Source organism: Anser cygnoides, chromosome 5 (assembly GCF_040182565.1).
Source record: "Anser cygnoides isolate HZ-2024a breed goose chromosome 5, Taihu_goose_T2T_genome, whole genome shotgun sequence".
Classification (NCBI taxonomy): domain Eukaryota; kingdom Metazoa; phylum Chordata; class Aves; order Anseriformes; family Anatidae; genus Anser; species Anser cygnoides.
The window spans coordinates 3,067,877-3,085,398 of NC_089877.1; the positions used below are offsets into that span (position 1 = coordinate 3,067,877).

The 17,522-nt window shown below is 41.3% G+C and overlaps 2 protein-coding genes across 3 annotated transcripts in view; both read right to left on the reverse strand.

Annotated features, from left to right (window-relative positions):
• Positions 1 to 6,855, reverse strand: part of ZNF143 (zinc finger protein 143) — a 39,265-nt gene extending 32,410 nt beyond the window's left edge. For both annotated transcript variants that reach the window (XM_066997342.1, XM_048070165.2), the window contains exon 1: positions 6,702 to 6,855. The gene's annotated coding sequence lies outside the window, so the exon portion shown is untranslated. The remainder of the gene's footprint in view (positions 1 to 6,701) is intronic.
• Positions 6,856 to 11,182: 4,327 nt separating this feature from the next.
• Positions 11,183 to 17,522, reverse strand: part of IPO7 (importin 7) — a 33,620-nt gene continuing 27,280 nt past the window's right edge. Inside the window, exons 20-25 of the mRNA XM_066997296.1 lie at positions 17,103 to 17,198; positions 15,914 to 16,134; positions 15,603 to 15,808; positions 14,910 to 15,116; positions 14,414 to 14,530; positions 11,183 to 12,307 (exon numbers count right to left, since the gene is read on the reverse strand). Of these exons, the coding sequence (XP_066853397.1) occupies positions 12,210 to 12,307; positions 14,414 to 14,530; positions 14,910 to 15,116; positions 15,603 to 15,808; positions 15,914 to 16,134; positions 17,103 to 17,198 (945 nt within the window). The 3' untranslated portion in view covers positions 11,183 to 12,209. The remainder of the gene's footprint in view (positions 12,308 to 14,413; positions 14,531 to 14,909; positions 15,117 to 15,602; positions 15,809 to 15,913; positions 16,135 to 17,102; positions 17,199 to 17,522) is intronic.

Genomic DNA, 17,522 nt, shown 5'->3' on the forward strand with positions numbered 1-17,522 from the left:
TTAAGCAGCAATTTCCACCATATTACAGGAACGAGGCCGAAATACAGAAAAAAACCCTCTGCTAAGGAATCTGTAACAGCTGGATTCAGAGAGACTGGTCACTGAAGAGGGGTAAGGTATGCAATTTAATAGCACATTACAGATGTATTTTCTGGAGAGCAGGAAGTGTTGCAAATTATAAACCACGGGATCTAACCCTGGCCCTGAAGAACCTAATGAAGACCAACAGCACTGTCAAGTGCATAAGCACGATGCACTCGCTTTGAATGGCAGCTCAGTTAACTTGCGTCACCCAAAGCAGAGGCTTGTAGTCAAACTCGAGGCTGTTTTACTCTTTTTGCAGTATTTCAAACTTTTTGTTCCCCCAGAGATGCATCATATTGATAATGCAGTTCAAGACTAATTCACTGCCAGAATTTGATATCTCTTCACAAATAACATACGAATGTAAGACCAAACATACCACTGCCGTAACAAAGCACAGCTGACTTCAGTAAGCAGTAAGAACATTTAACTTCACCTAATTGCTTTACATGCCAGCAGTCTTCCCCAAGTCATCACCATACAGTCAATTTGCACTGCAAATCATAGCTATGAAGCATGAATGTTACTCTCTGAGATCAGCGCTTGCATTTTATTAAAAAAAAAAAAAAAAACAAAAAAAAAACTGATTAACCAGTGCAAAATAATAACAGTTACAAACCCTCATCCTAACCAGTACGATGAGATTATACATCTATGTATAATTTCATTCTGTGGCAGTGCTAAGGATGCTATGCTTTTCCAGACTTGTGGCATTTAAAAAAAAAACAAACAACAGGGGCAGATCAAAAAGCCACCCACCAAGATGTCCTACACGTGTGGAGAAGACTCTGGTTGATCTTGATTATGACTGCTCACTTCGCGTTTCTTCAAGGTATTAAAGAAGAAATTACTGATTAGGCAATGCAGGTCAGAGTAGTTCCGTCAGCATATTTACTGTCAGCGCTGACAGAAAACTAATTGAACTCATGCTGCAGCTCTGGGACAAACACCTCATCGCAAAACAGAACTTCCACGACCACATTTGCCTTGAGCGGCACAAGTACATGACAACACTGCTCCTGGGTAGCTAGCCCAGTGACCAGCAGGGCTTTAGATGTAGCCCAAGAAAGGGCCATATAATCTGTAGCAAAATGTAAAATTCAGACGTGACTGAAAACAGCACTACATCATTCAGAGTATTTGTGTGTGTGCACGCACTGGTTTGCAGGCAGATGACAAGAGGAACAACATGAACTCAGCTAGCAAAACACACCAGCAAGTTTCTCTGAACTCAGACGGTCTTCCTTGCTCAAGCTGAGACACATTCCCCGTCCCAGAGAAATTTGCTTTACCAATGCTCACTCATACCTTCTTTTCTTTAAAAAATAAAACCAAAACCCCACAACTCTCTACTGCAGACTGACTGGTAATAAATTATTTTTGCTTTCATAGACAAAAAAGTAAGGATAAATAATAATATGCATGTTCAGAAACTGAATGCTAGGCCAGTGATCAGAAAAAAGCTTGTAGGTCATCTGACTTTGTTTTATACCTGAAAAACTTAGAATGCTATTGACAAAGCTGAAAGAAAATTTGAAATATTTTTCAGCATGTTAGTGAGATAAGCCACTACAGATTTCATCTCAAGTGTATTTTTTCCCTGGAAGTTGCAAAGCAAGAAAGAGACTAAAAGCTCTTAACTGATGAACCTCTGTGTCTTCACATCTACTGGTTTTGAGGCGTTGTTGCTTCACAGTCCATACGTATACACAAAGTAATGGACATACAAATAATGCATCCAGATGACATGCTTCAGAATTGTATTCAAATTACTTATATGAAATGAGCAGTAATGCATCTCTAGTGAAAAAAAAAAGGTACATAAGGTACACATCTGAAGCACTTCAGGGGGCTACTCCTTAATCCTACAGACAGAAAAACTCTGGTTATATCAGTGTTTCAAAAGAACAGGAAGAACAAAACAAGGAATATCTGATGAATAGGTGAGTATTTAAAGGCTGAAAAAATTGAAAGACACTGAGGCCAACTATTTCAATCAGTTTTACTTTCATATCAAACAGAATTCTGAGTCTCTTAATTGTCAAGAAATCACAAAAGCATCTAATTTACATCAGCAAAGCAGTTAATCCTGACTGTGCCCACCCAAATCCTCCAAATATGCTGGGACTGCCAACAAAATAAGGAATTTTGACTTGGTTGTGTGGATATGAGTTAATTAGTAATCTGATAACTACATTGCAGATGTATCAGTATTAGCCGTAACAACCTGCAGTGTTTTAGGCAATGCTTGTCTTTCAGAAACTCATTAGAAAGCCTTCTGAGCTATGAACCTTTACCCTGAATTACAAAAAAAAAAAAAAAAACCAACCAAACAAAAAAAAAACATTGTAAGTGTAAACTGGAAAACACAGCATCTAAATATATTCTAATACCATGATATCTTCATATGAATATGCTTAAGATATGGGCATCACCAACAAACTTGCAAATATAGATCATCTTCCAGTTCCAGAGAATTCTGTCATCAGTCATGAAGTCCAAGAGCATTAAGCAGGTAACAGACTTTTCTCCCCTCAAGTATTTACAGAAAAAAACATTCAGCAGATGACAAAATACAGACTGAAGGCAGCAGCAAGTGGTTATAAGTGTAATCTGATGTCAACTTGGAACACTGCACGACTTGCTGGAACTGTAAATTCCATTCAGAACTGAGAATTTTGGTTATTTAACAAGTGTTATCTTGGTGGAGCAAAGTGCAATCCTACTGTATCATTAAGAAAGCAGCGTAGCCCAGAAAATTTTAGCATTCACTGGAAGCATTCACTAATTTTGACCAATTCGGTTTTTGTGTCACTGATCAACAACTCCTGGTGTGCAAAGCAGAGCAGAAAGACCAAAACCGTAGTTCAATGAGTAAATACAACCAAAACCAAATTAAGTTCCAGACATAGCCCCTTAAAACCAACTGTGCCACAATGCGAACACAATTGGTCATGTTGTATGGCTTCCTTTCACTCCTCCCCCAGAAATGCACTGTCTGTGGGCAGGCACCTCCCTTCCATTTCTCACTCCATCCATAGGATACCTGAACACATCTCTATTTACAGGAACTGGCGTTTCGGATTCCAGATGAGAATCCATCTGTTAGGACCATGATCCACCTGAGGGACCCAGAAGCTGCACAGAGCTTCTGAGCTTCAGAGCACAAATTTTCAGGAGCCCTCAGGGCACAAGGATAGGCTACTCATTTCACTGTCTCTTTACCAGGTCCACCTATTCCCTTGCAGAACAGTAGAGAAAAAAAAACAAACTGACCACCTATTGGTTGGGAAAGCACAGAAAGCACACCGGCGAGCTGTAGAAAAGTTGAAGCAATGTGATGATACAGGAAGAAAAGCCAGTGGCATGGAAAGGCAAACAAAGGTTGGCCTGGGATGCTATTGTATGTACATACACAGGTCAGAGGCAAAGTTACAGGAGACGGTGTGGGAAGCGGAAATCCTGGGGACGATCACGGAAGAGAGTAAGAGTCAAAATGCAGACAGGAAAAGAGTAATTAAAGAATCAGACTACAAAAGCACAGATGTGTTCTACCTCTCAACTACTTGTGTTATGTGCATCGTAACATTTGAAACTGGAAGAATTTCTCTGATGACCAGGAACGTGTCAATCGCTTTGCGCATGGAAGCTCATCTATGTTCATTGGGCCCTATACTTTGGAAAACAAAATTTCTTTGACACCAATGTCAACTAAAGACTCCTCAGAACTTAATAACAGTGTTTCTCAAAGACACCACCTATGCTGAGCATGTTTTACCCCAAAATTCTAAAGCCAAGAATTACATATGACAGCAAAAAAGACCAATGTCCTAAACTTTAACTGAAGCCCAATTACACTGTCAAAGAAACAACCCAGTTCAAAATGCCTTCTTTTTAGCTTTATTAAAAAAAAAAAAAAAAAAAACACATGCATTTTAAAAGGCCATTACATTAAGTTTGCAACAACACTCCAAAGTTAGTAAATACTAAAATTAACTGGACCTTAACTTGGACATGTTTGTTCATTACAACACGGACACCCAACTACAAAGGTGTGGACAGCACATGAGGGGGCCCAACCAAGTTAAGAACTCAGTGTCTCCTGAGTCACACGAGCAGCCCGACCAAAGCTGCGCAGGATCTGTTCCAGTCAGCTCAGTACCCATTCACTCCTCGTGGCAAGGGCTTCCTACTGCATGGCTCTGTGGATTCAGGTGGCCAAGGGACTAGCTTGAGCCAGTTGCTGTGTTACCCCAATTACGTTCTGTCACGGGATCCACTGCCCTGTCCTTCTGCACAGCAGTTAAGTTCTTTAAGATGTGTTAGGATGAACACATCTCTTTTTCAGGAGAGAACATAAGCTTGACCACTGCGTGTAACCAGTTACCCCAAATCCTCACACACACAAGCACGTTAGGGGGTACATCCCAATCACCTTCAGTATTCGCTGTTATGTGAAGCAAAGACCCTCAAAAATAGGCTGTGGGTCAGATGAGTCACTCTGCTGTTTCTAGATACCCTTCTCATACACTCACTAAACTCACCTCCTCAGGTAACATACGTATCTATATGCACACATGCATGTAAATACACACACCATGTTTTAAGGAATGCCTAGCAAAGATGGCATCCAGGAAGAGACCGTCACGACCACCAAAGTTAAGCTGAAGAACCTCAGCCTGCTCGCCCTGCACGCGTGGCAGCACTGCAGGTGAGACGGCAGCCTGGCGGCTGCACAGCCATCAGCAGGTGCAGAAGCAGCAGCCCACTGCTCACACCGTGCTCTCTGCTCAACCCCGTCGAGTCCCTTCTCCTGGGTACTACAGAACAGCGACACGTGGACCAGCAGCAGCTTGACATGCTGAAGAACAACAGAATTTGAGGTAGTCTAGACAAAAACAAATTTACAAAGCTAATTCTGGCACACGTTATCAGAGAATATACCTCCTTGTATTATCTCCGTGCCTACCTCCACTGAGAAAAGGGAACGCCAGCTTATGCCAGAAGTACTTGGATGTCTAAGCATCAAGAGTTACACAGACACGAAGACACGGGATGAATGAAGCCTGTGTGACTGAATTTCTACTCTTGTATTTGCTTATTTGAGCCTTGCAGTATAAGGCAAAATAATTCTTCTTCAAGAAGGATACTAGGAACGAAACATTATTCCATTACCATAATGAGAACAGTTTATGTAAATTATGTAATCAATTTGAAATACTTTTATCAAAAACTAAAACACTTATCCTACATAGCTCAATTAAACTGCCATCTACTACCAAAGCAATCGTGTATTATTTGACTACATACTCCCGTTTTTCTGAGACACTTCAGTGAAAAGCTTCTGACTTATCTACACCTTGAAAGATCAAGACTTTAATTCATAAAATACAAAGAAATAAGCCACGAGATCACAGTTCCGTTATACTCTGCCGCCCTCCATGGCAAGTACACTTACACAAAGAAGCTGGAACATGCTACATACATATGACTGCCCTTAAAAAGGTTACGGACAAACACACTTCATTTTTCAGGTATTATCACCCTGAAACTGTGACAGAAAGGTCTGGTTTATAGCCCTTGAAAATGTAATAGATTTATACCACCTAGAGCAGAATTTTGAGAAAACTTTTTAACGTGGGTAACGTTTTGATGGGAAGACCATGACTGGCCTTTCTGCAACGGGGGGAGCAGGAGGAGCGCTGCTTAGCAGTGCTGCTATCAGTATGCGTGTCACTGAAGACGCAGTTCTTCAGCGCTTGAGAAGAGACCTCAGGAGATTTTTTATACCCAGTGGAGCTGCTGAGGTGTATGCTTCACCGACACCTCGTGTAAAAGCGCAACGCGTTTCTTGATGAACAACCGCCACAAGTCAGAACTTAACAGGGAATTAACATCTCTGTGCTGTTGCAGGAGGCATTCCCAGAGGAGCAGCTTCCAGCGACCTCGCTCTACTCAAAGCTCTGGGCCAGGAGCTGAGGGGCACAGGCGAGAGCAGCCCGCAGAACGTCTGCGGCGGCCGTACCGGCGCTGCGAGGAGCTGGGCGCCACGGGGCCCGGCGGCCGCCTCCCGGAGCCCCGCGCGGGGCCTGCGGCGCTGCCAGGGCGGCCCCGGCCGGGAGAGCACCGGCCGCGACGGCTCCACCGCGGCGCTGAGGGCTCGGCGCCGCCGCCCGGGCTCAGACAAAAGGCGGAGGCGCCGCCGAGCCCCCCGAGGCGCGGGGGCACCGGGCACGGCCCCGCGCCCCCTCCCCGCCGCCCCCGGCCGTGACACAGCGGCCAACGGGCGCACCGGGCCCGCGAGGGGGCGGCCGGCGGGGGTCCCCCGGGGGCTGGGGCGGGGACGGAGCGGCGGCGGGCGGCCTGGCGGCCCGACGGGCCTCCCCGGCGGCGGACGGGGGAGGGGGGGCCGGACCGCGCGGCGGGCGGCGGGGCCGCGGTCCCCCGGTGCCGACGGGTGCCGCCGCTGCCCGCTGCCCCCGCTCGCTGCCCCGAGGCGCCTCCCCGCGCGGCGCGGAGGGCGCGGCCCGGCCCGGCGCGGCCGTTCGTGGGCCCGAGGCGGAGATGGCGGTGGTTAGAATAAGGCACACTGGGTAGGGACACATTTATATACGAACCTCGCCGAGAAATTTTCCAACAATTCCTCCGTCCGACCACCATGCACCAGGACAGGAAACGGCCGCCTCAGCGCCCGCCCGCCTCAGCACCGCCCCGAGCCGCGCGGCCGGGCTCCGCGCCCCGCGCTCCTGCCGCTCCCATTGGGCGCGCCGCGCGTCGCGTCGCCGCCCCCTCTCGCCATTGGCCGCCTCCAGGCCCCGCGCCGATGCCCATTGGCTAGGCGCCCGCGGCCCCGCCCCGCGGCTTCATGGCGTCTCGGTTATGCTGGGTTCGGGGCCGCCGCCGCCGCCATTTTGTGCCGCGGGGAGCGAGGCGGTCGCGCGCCAGCGGGGGAGCGGGCGGCGGCCGCCATTTCCTCCGCCGGGGAAGGCCGGCGCCCGGCGGTGGGGCCGAAGCGGGAGGAGGCGGCTCCTGCAGCGTGGCCGGCGGGGAGGGATCGAGGGCTCCGGCCCCGCTCCGCCTGGCCCTGACGGGTGCGGCCGGCCCCCCGCGGGGCGGCTGCGTTGGGTCCGGGGGCGCCCCGAGCCGGGAGGGCCGGAGGGGGGCGCGGGGCTCGGCCCCCTGCGGAGCGGCGGCAGCCTGAGGGGAGCCGGGGCGGGCTGCGGGGGGACGGGAGGCCGCCCGCCCTCAGCCAGGCGCCTCGTGGCCCGGTGCCGGTTGGGCCCAGCTCCTGCAGGGAAGGATTGTGTCATAAAGCTGCGCTCGAGGGTGTTGGGCCGGGCGGGGTTTTTACTACAGAAATGTAGTAATTTAACGGCAGCTCCGGGGGTAGCGTGCTGATTGTAGTACATTTGTCTCACAGAAAACATTACATAGTTAACGTGAGCTGTCAGCGTTGACAGGACAACTCCCAGTTCTGCAGAGCTGTACTGGACCTTTCCGAACGTGACAGGTGTAAGAGCATTTCAGGTCTTCTACCTGAAATTCCACAGTAGTTCTTAAAATAATACAAACAGCCAAAAATATTTTATTCCAGAACAGTCCTAATACTGAGGAACAATTAAAACAAGCCATTTTCCTTTCTTTAGCTTCAAGTTTTCCTTCCAGTTTCTTAATTGGAAACTTACAGTCAAAACACAAATTGCAGCCACATGTTTGAGGTATAGCAGCAGTGAAATGCCTAAGAGAAAACTTTTCGTTTGGGTTTACCAACTTTATATTCATTGAGGGCTTATTACATCTCCTCTCACTCTCTGGCAACTCTGTGTGTCCCATGCTTTGACTTAACTTACTGTTCCAGCATCAACATCTGAGAATGAGTAATTATAAAATATTAAGCAAACTGATGCCACACCAGTTATATATGCTATCAGTTATATATGCTATATAGTAATTGCAAAGTAGTTTATAATCCATGTATACGTTACCAAACTAACTTTTTTCAAGTGCTTGTTTCTAGAGAAGGCCCTATGGAAAACACAGAAGAAAACATTGAATCAGGGTACTATAAACTCTTGTTTTTTGAATCTGTAACAGCATAATATTTTGAACCTTGGACCTTACAATCTTTTCTCAAATTTTGATACACTTTAATACTGAATTTAGGTTAAAACCTGAATAGTTGATGGAGCAGAACAGCAGTGCTGTTCACAACTACACTTAAATAAACCAAATGCTACTTCTGCATAGATTTTCAGAAGCAGTGTTTATCCACTCAAAATATGCTATTGATAACGTACCAAAACCAAAAATGTAATTAGTAGCCCAAATTATGGAAAACTCGTAAAGTCTACAAACTTTGAACCAGCCTCATTTCAACTTGGTTAAACCTGATAAATTCCCTACAGAGACAACATGGGGTCTACCACTAACAATACTGCAAACACAGCCTTCATGCTGGGAGCCCGAAGCACCCACTGGGAATCCATTCCTCAGCTGTGCTATTCTGTAAATCTGCCCTTGGTGCTGGGAATCTTCAGTATCAGTTGATTTGCAGAAACTCCAGAGGAGGATGCAATGGTATGTGTGTTCACCACAAGAACACACAGACAGCACCTGACTGGGGTGTAACTGCCTACAGTCCAAACTACTTATGTATAAACTGCTTACAGTTTCTGAGCAGTATCTCTAAGGAATTAAAAGGGGACAAGTTGAGGCACAGGAAGTGAAAATGATAAGTGACTGAGAAAGTACATACGAGGAAGGACTGAAAGGGAACGTGACAAAAGTATGCAAAAATGTGCCAGGAAGCTTTGTTTTTACTTTTCAAAAACTGATACTCACAAGGGGAAGAAATTTCCTTTTAAAAAAATACAACTTAACCTTTAAAACTTATTACCAGGTACTGATTACTAGGCACAATTAAAACTACCTGTATGTTTATTTCTGGTATTCTGAAATTATTCCATTCCAGGCTTGAATTTTGCATTAGGCTACACAACATTTGAGCAGAACTTTGCTGTACTGCACCAAAACAATTCTTTTAATATAATGGCTTAGGAAGGAAGGGTATTAAACTTACCCAGCATGTCAACATTTAAAAAACAACATACATAAGACATTTGTATTTAATCAGTTAAAAGAACTGTGATTCTGCCTAACATTTCTGCTTGAAGAAATGTGTGAGAGGGGAAGATACAAACCTTAGGGCTAAGTAACTTAAATAGGACTCCCGAGTACTGTCAGAATACAGCTGCATTCAAAACACCACACTGAAATAAGTGAAGATGAGGATTTGCTTTAGATGTTTATTAATCCAAGGAGATCTTCCATAATAGAAAAAACAAAGGCTTTAATCTTCCAGCTCTTCCTTTAGAGCTGCATTATCCTTGAAAAATGGAATGGATAAGTGCAAGTTCTAGGAGGAAGATCAGTTTTTAAATTTGACATGTGCATCACTGAAATTGATATATTGCATCACAAAATGCACTATCACCACCAACAACAATGCAAAATTGTTTTGCAATTTATATAAATACATTTCTTGGAGCAAAGGAAAGCAATTCTAAGATCCATTTTTAAAAAAGATGCTCCTTGCTAACCAGTCTAGTGACACATAAAAGCACCCTTGAAGTAAGACTGTATTCCTCACACCAAGATAAAATTCCTCCCTTGACTTGAAAAATATAACTGTTCCAGAAATAACAATGGCACTAAATTGGTAATTTTCACTTTTTTTTTCTCCATCTGCTTAGTATGTACTGCGTTCTCACTGCTGCTGTGTCCTATCTTCTACCATGAGGCCAGGTGTCCTAAAAAGGTTCTCTTACAGTTTTGGGGAAGTGTAACAAGATAAGCAGATACCCAACAAGCAGATGTTCAGAAATGATTTACGTCAAACTGGGTGTTTTTCAAGGTCAAGGAATGCACAGGAAAGCACATGCTGTAGTTATGTTTGTCACCTTTTTCTACAAAAATAAAACCTTGTCTGGACATAGTCTTGAGGCCAGAGTACACCTATATGTGTTCATGAGTTACACATTTTATATAAAACAGTTCTGCTTATGTACTTGACCAGTCAGCTGAAAATTCGAAAGTACTACAGTACTACTGTGGTTCCCATACCGCTACTACAATGGATACTTGGATTCAAGACTTAACTTTTGTAGGCTTTCTCACAGCTGGTGCAATATCCATCCTTTTTTAAGTCCACAATTTGCTTTAAAGTATCCCTTGGTATTGCAATAGGGCTGTGGCATTATAGTCCTGGCTCAGTCTCTCACGTTAGCACTCTGTGCACAGGAAAACATTACTTGCTTAAGAAAGGCAGTCCAGAGAGCGACCGGAAAAGGCCATCATACCTGCCCAGCAAAGCACTAGTGGCTGCATAAGAAATGGAAGGCAGAGAACCATGCTGGTCAACTCATCAAGGAAACCCCAAACCACAAATTTGTGCTACTCTGCTGCTGGAAAAAAAACACACCACACAAACCAATTTTCTGAAGACTGCATTTTGAGTATCATAATATATATATGTGCATTTCGTTTTTACAGATATAAACTCAGTTTATTTTTAACCTGTATTTAAATTTTGGAGGCTTACATTAAATTAAGGTAGCTTGTTTAATATCAATTGTAACAGCAGGTGACATTTTTATATAAAAACAGCCAAAAGAAAAAAAAACATTTGATTTAAAAGACCTGACACCAATGATCTCAAGGCAAGATCAAAGACCTATGGATTTACGCTTTAAGAAAAGAAAAGGGGGCATTTAAGCCAACCCATTCACAGCATCTCCCTGCTGGCTTCTTCATACAGTGGTTTTGATAGTGGTCCCAGAGGGAACTGTATTTTGCCTCTCTAGCTAAAATACCAGTTACTATAGCAACTTTGAAGGAAGAAAATTGTGGCTTCAAAAATGGAAGATTGGCAAAACTTCAAATACACTGTCTGGATCAGGCAGACAATAGCACACTAATGCTGGGAGTGCAAAAAGAGGGTCAATGAAATGCACGAGTAGTGCACTTGCACTACCACATGCTGGAAAAAATGTTTTGCAAAATTAGGGGGAAAAATTGCATTCATAGATCAAAACCCAGGTTAGCCAAATTACTATTTTTTAATAGATTGCATATATAGATGTTTCATCCACACACTTCAACCAACTCATTTAAGAGCAGAACTTCACATCTAATTTACATGCTTCAGAGAAGGTAACTTTTTCTCAGTGCTTACAATAAACATTTGTATCCAAATTTCAACTTCAACAGTGAGATCTTTAAGAAAAACAAAGGACACAGAGGGTGTTGCTATTTTTTTTTTAGCAGCAATGAAATATCACTAACCCCTTTTTACATAACCGAATTCAAGTCACAACCAGAGGTGACTGCACCACAAAGTCACCAGGTACAAAACTGCTAGTTCATTTTAAATTAATAACTTGAAATTATTTCCCTCAATACATCCCTTATTTTTTATTTTTATTTTTTTTTATAAACAGCAAACATTTTGCTATTTTTGTACATAGGCTAGCAGGCTTGTTTCAATATGAAAGTGCTAATTCATTTACAGATTTATCAGTTACGTAGTGCTACATTAAGTGTCCAATATTCTACATATGAACAATCTTGATAAATGGAAATGATGAAGATTAAGTAAGGCTATCCGATTACCTTATCTTATTATTTACATTAAAAGAATAGACACCCAATGGGAAGGGAGAAAAGGGAAATTGGGCAAATACTCATACTGCCACAGTTGTAAAAATTAACTCTGCCTTCTAGCTTGTACTGTAAATGAGACATTTTAAGTAGTCCTGCAGCCCATGCTTATTTTTTTTTTCCTCAGAAAAAGAAAAGCTGCCTTCATGACATCCCCTCTTGATTTCCGATTTCCAAAGTGTCATTTGAAGCTTTAAATTCAGATTCTTCCTATCTTCAAAGAAACCTCTGGTTTGCTTTTCCAGTATTAGGTTGCATGATCAGGTCCCACTTCTGGGGCTCTTGTCCAATCTATTTATCAATTAGTTTAGAGTGAGCTGTAGATAACATGAACCAATTCTGGAACCACTATTGGGAGGAACACAAGCTCTTCACTACAATCACACAGTAGCAGGAAAAGTGAGAATTCAATTCATTCCTGGGGCAGGGCCTCCAAAATTAAATGAAGTTGGCACAACTGGAGCATTGAATTTGTATCCTCCATGCTTTTCAATCATTTTGGATTCTAAAAAAAAAAAAAAAAAAACAAAGACATAAGGAAAATATTTTAGTGCATGTGCATGGGGGGAAGACATGATTGACCATTCTAATTCTCTCAGAGATGTAGGCTTAAACTGGGGGTTACCCAAGAAATTAATTGGTGCCTACAGTGTAAATGTGCCAAGCCTCAAAAACAGATGGACTCATTTATTTATTTGTTTTAGTTTCTCACAATTGTTATAGTTCTATTTAAATGAAATTTATACTTAAAAGAAGCACACGAGTTTTTGGGAATGAGTATTTATATATCTTGTTTCAGAAACAAGACCTGAATGAGTGCTGGATTTCTAAAATTGCTAACAGATGCCCAATTCTTTCTGATTAAAAATAGACTTTTACATCAAATCAGTAACTGATCACATGTATAAAAAAAGTAGTGCACAGATATCAGCTCAATTTTTAGTGTTCCTAGGTCAACTCCACGATATAAGCAGAAATATCCACCAAAGCACCTGAATCAGTCACTTCAGAATACATTTTCCCCCATACTCAAGCAGGTAATTAATAGTTCAGGTTACCAGACCGTATATAAGCCTAGTTCTGAGAGAAACTACCAAGTTGTACACTTTTCATTTTCAACTGAACTCTAAGACCTTTAGACATCTGAGCTTTGCATATACATCCCCATATATAGGAGAGACATTTTATCTCTACGTTACATCCTTCAAAGATAACTGTAAAACTGGTTGGGTTTTTTGTTTGTCTGGTTGTGTTTTTAAATACATATAAATAATAAATAGACAACTCAAAAGTGGAATGGTAAAAAGCAGACAAACATGCATTTCTGTCTACCTTTACTACAATCTAGATAATACAAAAGGGCTGCATTATTTTCAGCTTAAGATAAAGCTTGTTAACATCTTTCAAGTCCAAGACTCTTCTTCTACCTCAAAATATTTGCAATTGCACTGTTTATGGGACAACAGGACAGTTCACTGTCTAGAGGATCTGCTTTTGGACTCTGTTTCATTGGAAACAGGCCAGAAGAAAGTTGCCATGGCTCATGAGGGACAGGGAAGGGAACAAAACCTGGGGAAACAGCTTTGTTCACTCTTAGTCCCTTTATGTACAGCAGACAAAAATTGTTTTGCACATGGAAATTCTTGTTAGCTACATTAATGACAGATCCTTCTAATACAATGTGTCCCTGTCAGGTAGGCAGACTGGAGACCAATATGCCCTGATAGTACACAAGAATTTCCTGTAAGGAACTAGCTCCTTAATTGAAATTAATTTAAACTTCACAATCTGAACCTAATTCACTCTGTGAATAAGCAGATCAAAACAAAACAAAAAAAACCATCATTTTCAGAAAATGCACAAGTTGTATATAATCTCATCAGTACAATGCCTAGTGCTTGACAGGTGTCACAGTGAGACTGGATTTTATATCCATTAGGAGTGGATGATTCCAGACATTTAAGCTTTGTGAAATAATTTTGGCTGTTCTATGACAAAAACTATAAAATGACTTCATTCTTAATACTAATCTTTTACAGCTTTCTGAACTTCTCAGTTGAAGCATCTTGTAGTAACTGCTCAATAAAATGCAGGATATGAAGCCGGACAGATCACTTATCTCCACTGCAAAATAGTAATCTGAAATATTTAGTATGCTTAATGATGTAGCTTTATAGATGGATACTACTTTCTAAGATGGTATTTTCCCCACCGACAGAATCACTAGCTATCCCAGCTGGACTAGGTCACATGAGGAAATAATTTACCAGCCGCATTCACTTGTTTGCCTGTTGCTATACCTACAGTTCATCCACCTGCAGGTCCAAATGATTAGTTTTCACATCCACACTACTATAACAAACATGCTTTTATTTACCTGGTCACTTCATTAAGAACTTTCTACTGTTCCTTACACCTGTGGTATACCATACAATCTTTGTATGGAGGCTTTGTGACCTGATAATCATTAAGAGATTTTGAACATCTCTGGACTGTAAAACAGTACTGTTTTATGAAAACAGTATTAGGTTTGAATTACAGGCTTCTTGAGCACATAAACAGCATTCAAACAGCAAAAGTAGTACTTAATGGAATAAAGGAGAAAAAATACCATGTGCTGCCCGCCTCTGATCTGCCAGAGTTGCTATATCCTGCAATTGTTTTCTTTGTTCTTCATTAAGACCCTGTGTCAAAGCTTGATACCACACAGGGTTACGATTCTGAATTGCTGCAAGAGAAAGAAAACAAACAACAGGAATATGCTCATTAAAATGTTCTGTAACTCAAAGCTTATTAACATTCACTGCTATTTTAATCAAAATAATATTCTGATCAATTCTGTTAGGGTTACATAATTAAAGATATTCAAAAACACTAATACAATCTTTAACCTCTTCACTTTTGCCATTAAGTTCATTCAAGAATAATCTCTCTTTGCCCTGAAAGTAATAATGGTGTTGCTCTTCCCCTTTTCAAAGAAAGGACTTATTCAAACCACGTACTGGAAACCTGTTAGAAGCTTTCAATGACTTCTGGTTTACAATGCCATAGACTAAAAAAAGTTATATTTTAACTTTTTGTCCAAGAAAGGAAATAAAGATACTTACTCTGAAAAATTGTTTTAAATATTTGATATTCATCAACAGGGTTGTCTTCATCATCAATAATTGTGGAATAGCCTTCCAAAGCAGTCTCTTCAGCATCATCTTCTTCCCAGTCTTCATCATCTCCATCTTCACCTGCCTGTTTTGCTAGAATTTCTAGATATTCTTGACCATCTTCATCGATGTCATCTTCATCACTCCCCAGTTCCTCTGAGTTAAATATCACATACAAAGTTAATCTCAAGAATAGTTAAAAACAATCTTCAGGAAGATGGCTTATCTAAAACAGGCAGTAGAACCGATAACAGTGTAGTTCAGACAGTTCGATATACACCTAGAACCCCAGCAGCTCATGGGAGATTTTTTAACTGTACAATGGAGCAGAAAGAAACTCCTACTGACTCTAATCCCTCACTCAAAAGGGAAACAAGCACCAGCAATAACTCCTTTCTGCAATGACAGCAACCACACAAAAGCTAGCCTGACATGACTTTGAGGAGACTGCATCTAGGAAATCAGCTTTTTAGAGGGAATGGAAAGTAAGGCAGATAAACTTGGAAGGTGTTAGAAGATCTAGTGTTGTACCACAGCTTTGTTTTTTTAAGTTACGGAACTCTGAAGAATTCCACAAAGGAACTCAGCATCTCCACCAGGAATCATGAAAAACAGAATGTAACAGTTCTTCAGTTTCCATACCTGTTTCCTCATCATCTTCAGCTTCGTCATCATCATCGCTGTCATTTTCATGCTCTGCATGACAAGCGTATGCTCTTTTCAATCCATTAAATAAAAGGATAAAAGCTGGCAGGATCTGGCCAGCAACTTGATTTAAAACCTGTGGTATTTGCTCCAGATCAATAAGAGCACACAAGCCAAGCACACACATCTTTCTATCGTGAAGTCTATAAAACAAAACAGTACAAGAATTACAAATTCCATTATGATTTAGAAGCAGGTAATATAGAGGTTTATCGCAGTGAAAAATCTTCAAAATTAGGAACACTTACCCCAAGAAACAGTCTACATCATTAAGCCACTGTGTTATGAAGTGATTAGTGACAGGCTCCACATTATTGGGAAAACGAAGATTTTCCAATGTATTTAATAATAGATGAGGATTGTAATACAAAGCAGCTATGGCAACCTGGAGGCACATTGTTCGCAGTTCACTTGTTTTCACTTCTCTGGTCAATCTCTCTAAAGCAGCTTCCACAAATAAGGGTATGCACTGAAGAGTGAGAACCATTACAAGCTTAGTAATCAAAAATAAATTTTATAGTTCTGTATTTCACACTCCAGTTGAGAAATGGCTTAAAAACAGGCTGGTGCATAAATACAGAGGACATAAAATGTGTATAATTTTTAATTGCCAGCAGAAGTCATACACAAAGATGAAATATAAAGGTGAAAAGATTTCATCTCTACTCTGAGCACATGAGTTGTGTGACATAGTGGACAGTAGACATAATTCCTAGTTCCTTTGTCTTATCTTTTAAAAATAAAGAACTGAGGAAGATACGTATACTTTTAAGTCCAGAAAAATAACATTCACAAAGTCAAGAGATTCAAGAGATATTAGCAATACTCCAAGAAAACAGCTATTCAAAGTAGTATTCTCTTCAGAAATGACACACACAAAAAAACCCTTTCTACAGATATTTTTTTTCTTTCAAATAAATTCAAATTGTAACTTCAAGGGCAAAGTCCATAAGTAGTAAGAAAGCATGCAAAAATATTTAGATAGCTATTATAACAGTTTCCAACTTCCATATGCATTTAACGAAATTCCTGGCTCCTCTATGACGTTAACTGGGATTCTAGGAATTGCATTTTCATTCTTATTTCAAGGCTATTAACTTGAAAGATGGAAAAAACATCAATATTCACTATTATTACCTTAGAATAAAATTAAACAACTTTTAGCTAAGATTGTCCTAAAACAGTACTCTTCCAGATTCATGAAAACACTTCACATTGCGTTTTGCAGCATCCTAAATCCTGGACATGAACTGTGCAATAACTACTTCTTTAGTGCTGTTAACTGCACAGTAGGACTTGTGACACTGAAGTAGAAGACAGGATCATTTGTCGCCCTAAAAAAACTTCTCATAACTTCTCATCCTAGAGTTAATCAATTCATATTTGAGAACAAAATATTTTTAATATTAAGTTACAAGAACCAAAGCTATTACCAACCTGATCAATGCCACGCCCTTTACACTGAAGAATAATCACTTCTAACAGTTTTGCTGCATGACATTCTGCATCTTCCCCAGCAACTCCTGTAAGGACCTGAAAAATAATTATTTTTGATGACAGCCTTTCAAGACATTTTTGATATGCTGCTTTGCAAAGCTGATGCAAGTTTACCCACTCTATTACAATGCTAGAATAAACTTCCATCAGCGGAGACACCAAATTTACAGCTATGGATCAGTATTAGAACCACGGAGAATAAAACAGTGCTGAATGCAGCTGGAACTAGTTTATCTGTATGAATATGAAATGACCATGGGCACAGATCTTAAAACAGTAACTGTATGAAGTATTAGCTGCCATTTCCAAAAGCTTAATTTCCATTTGCGAAGTTCGGTTTCCTTAAGCATTCATGTGTTG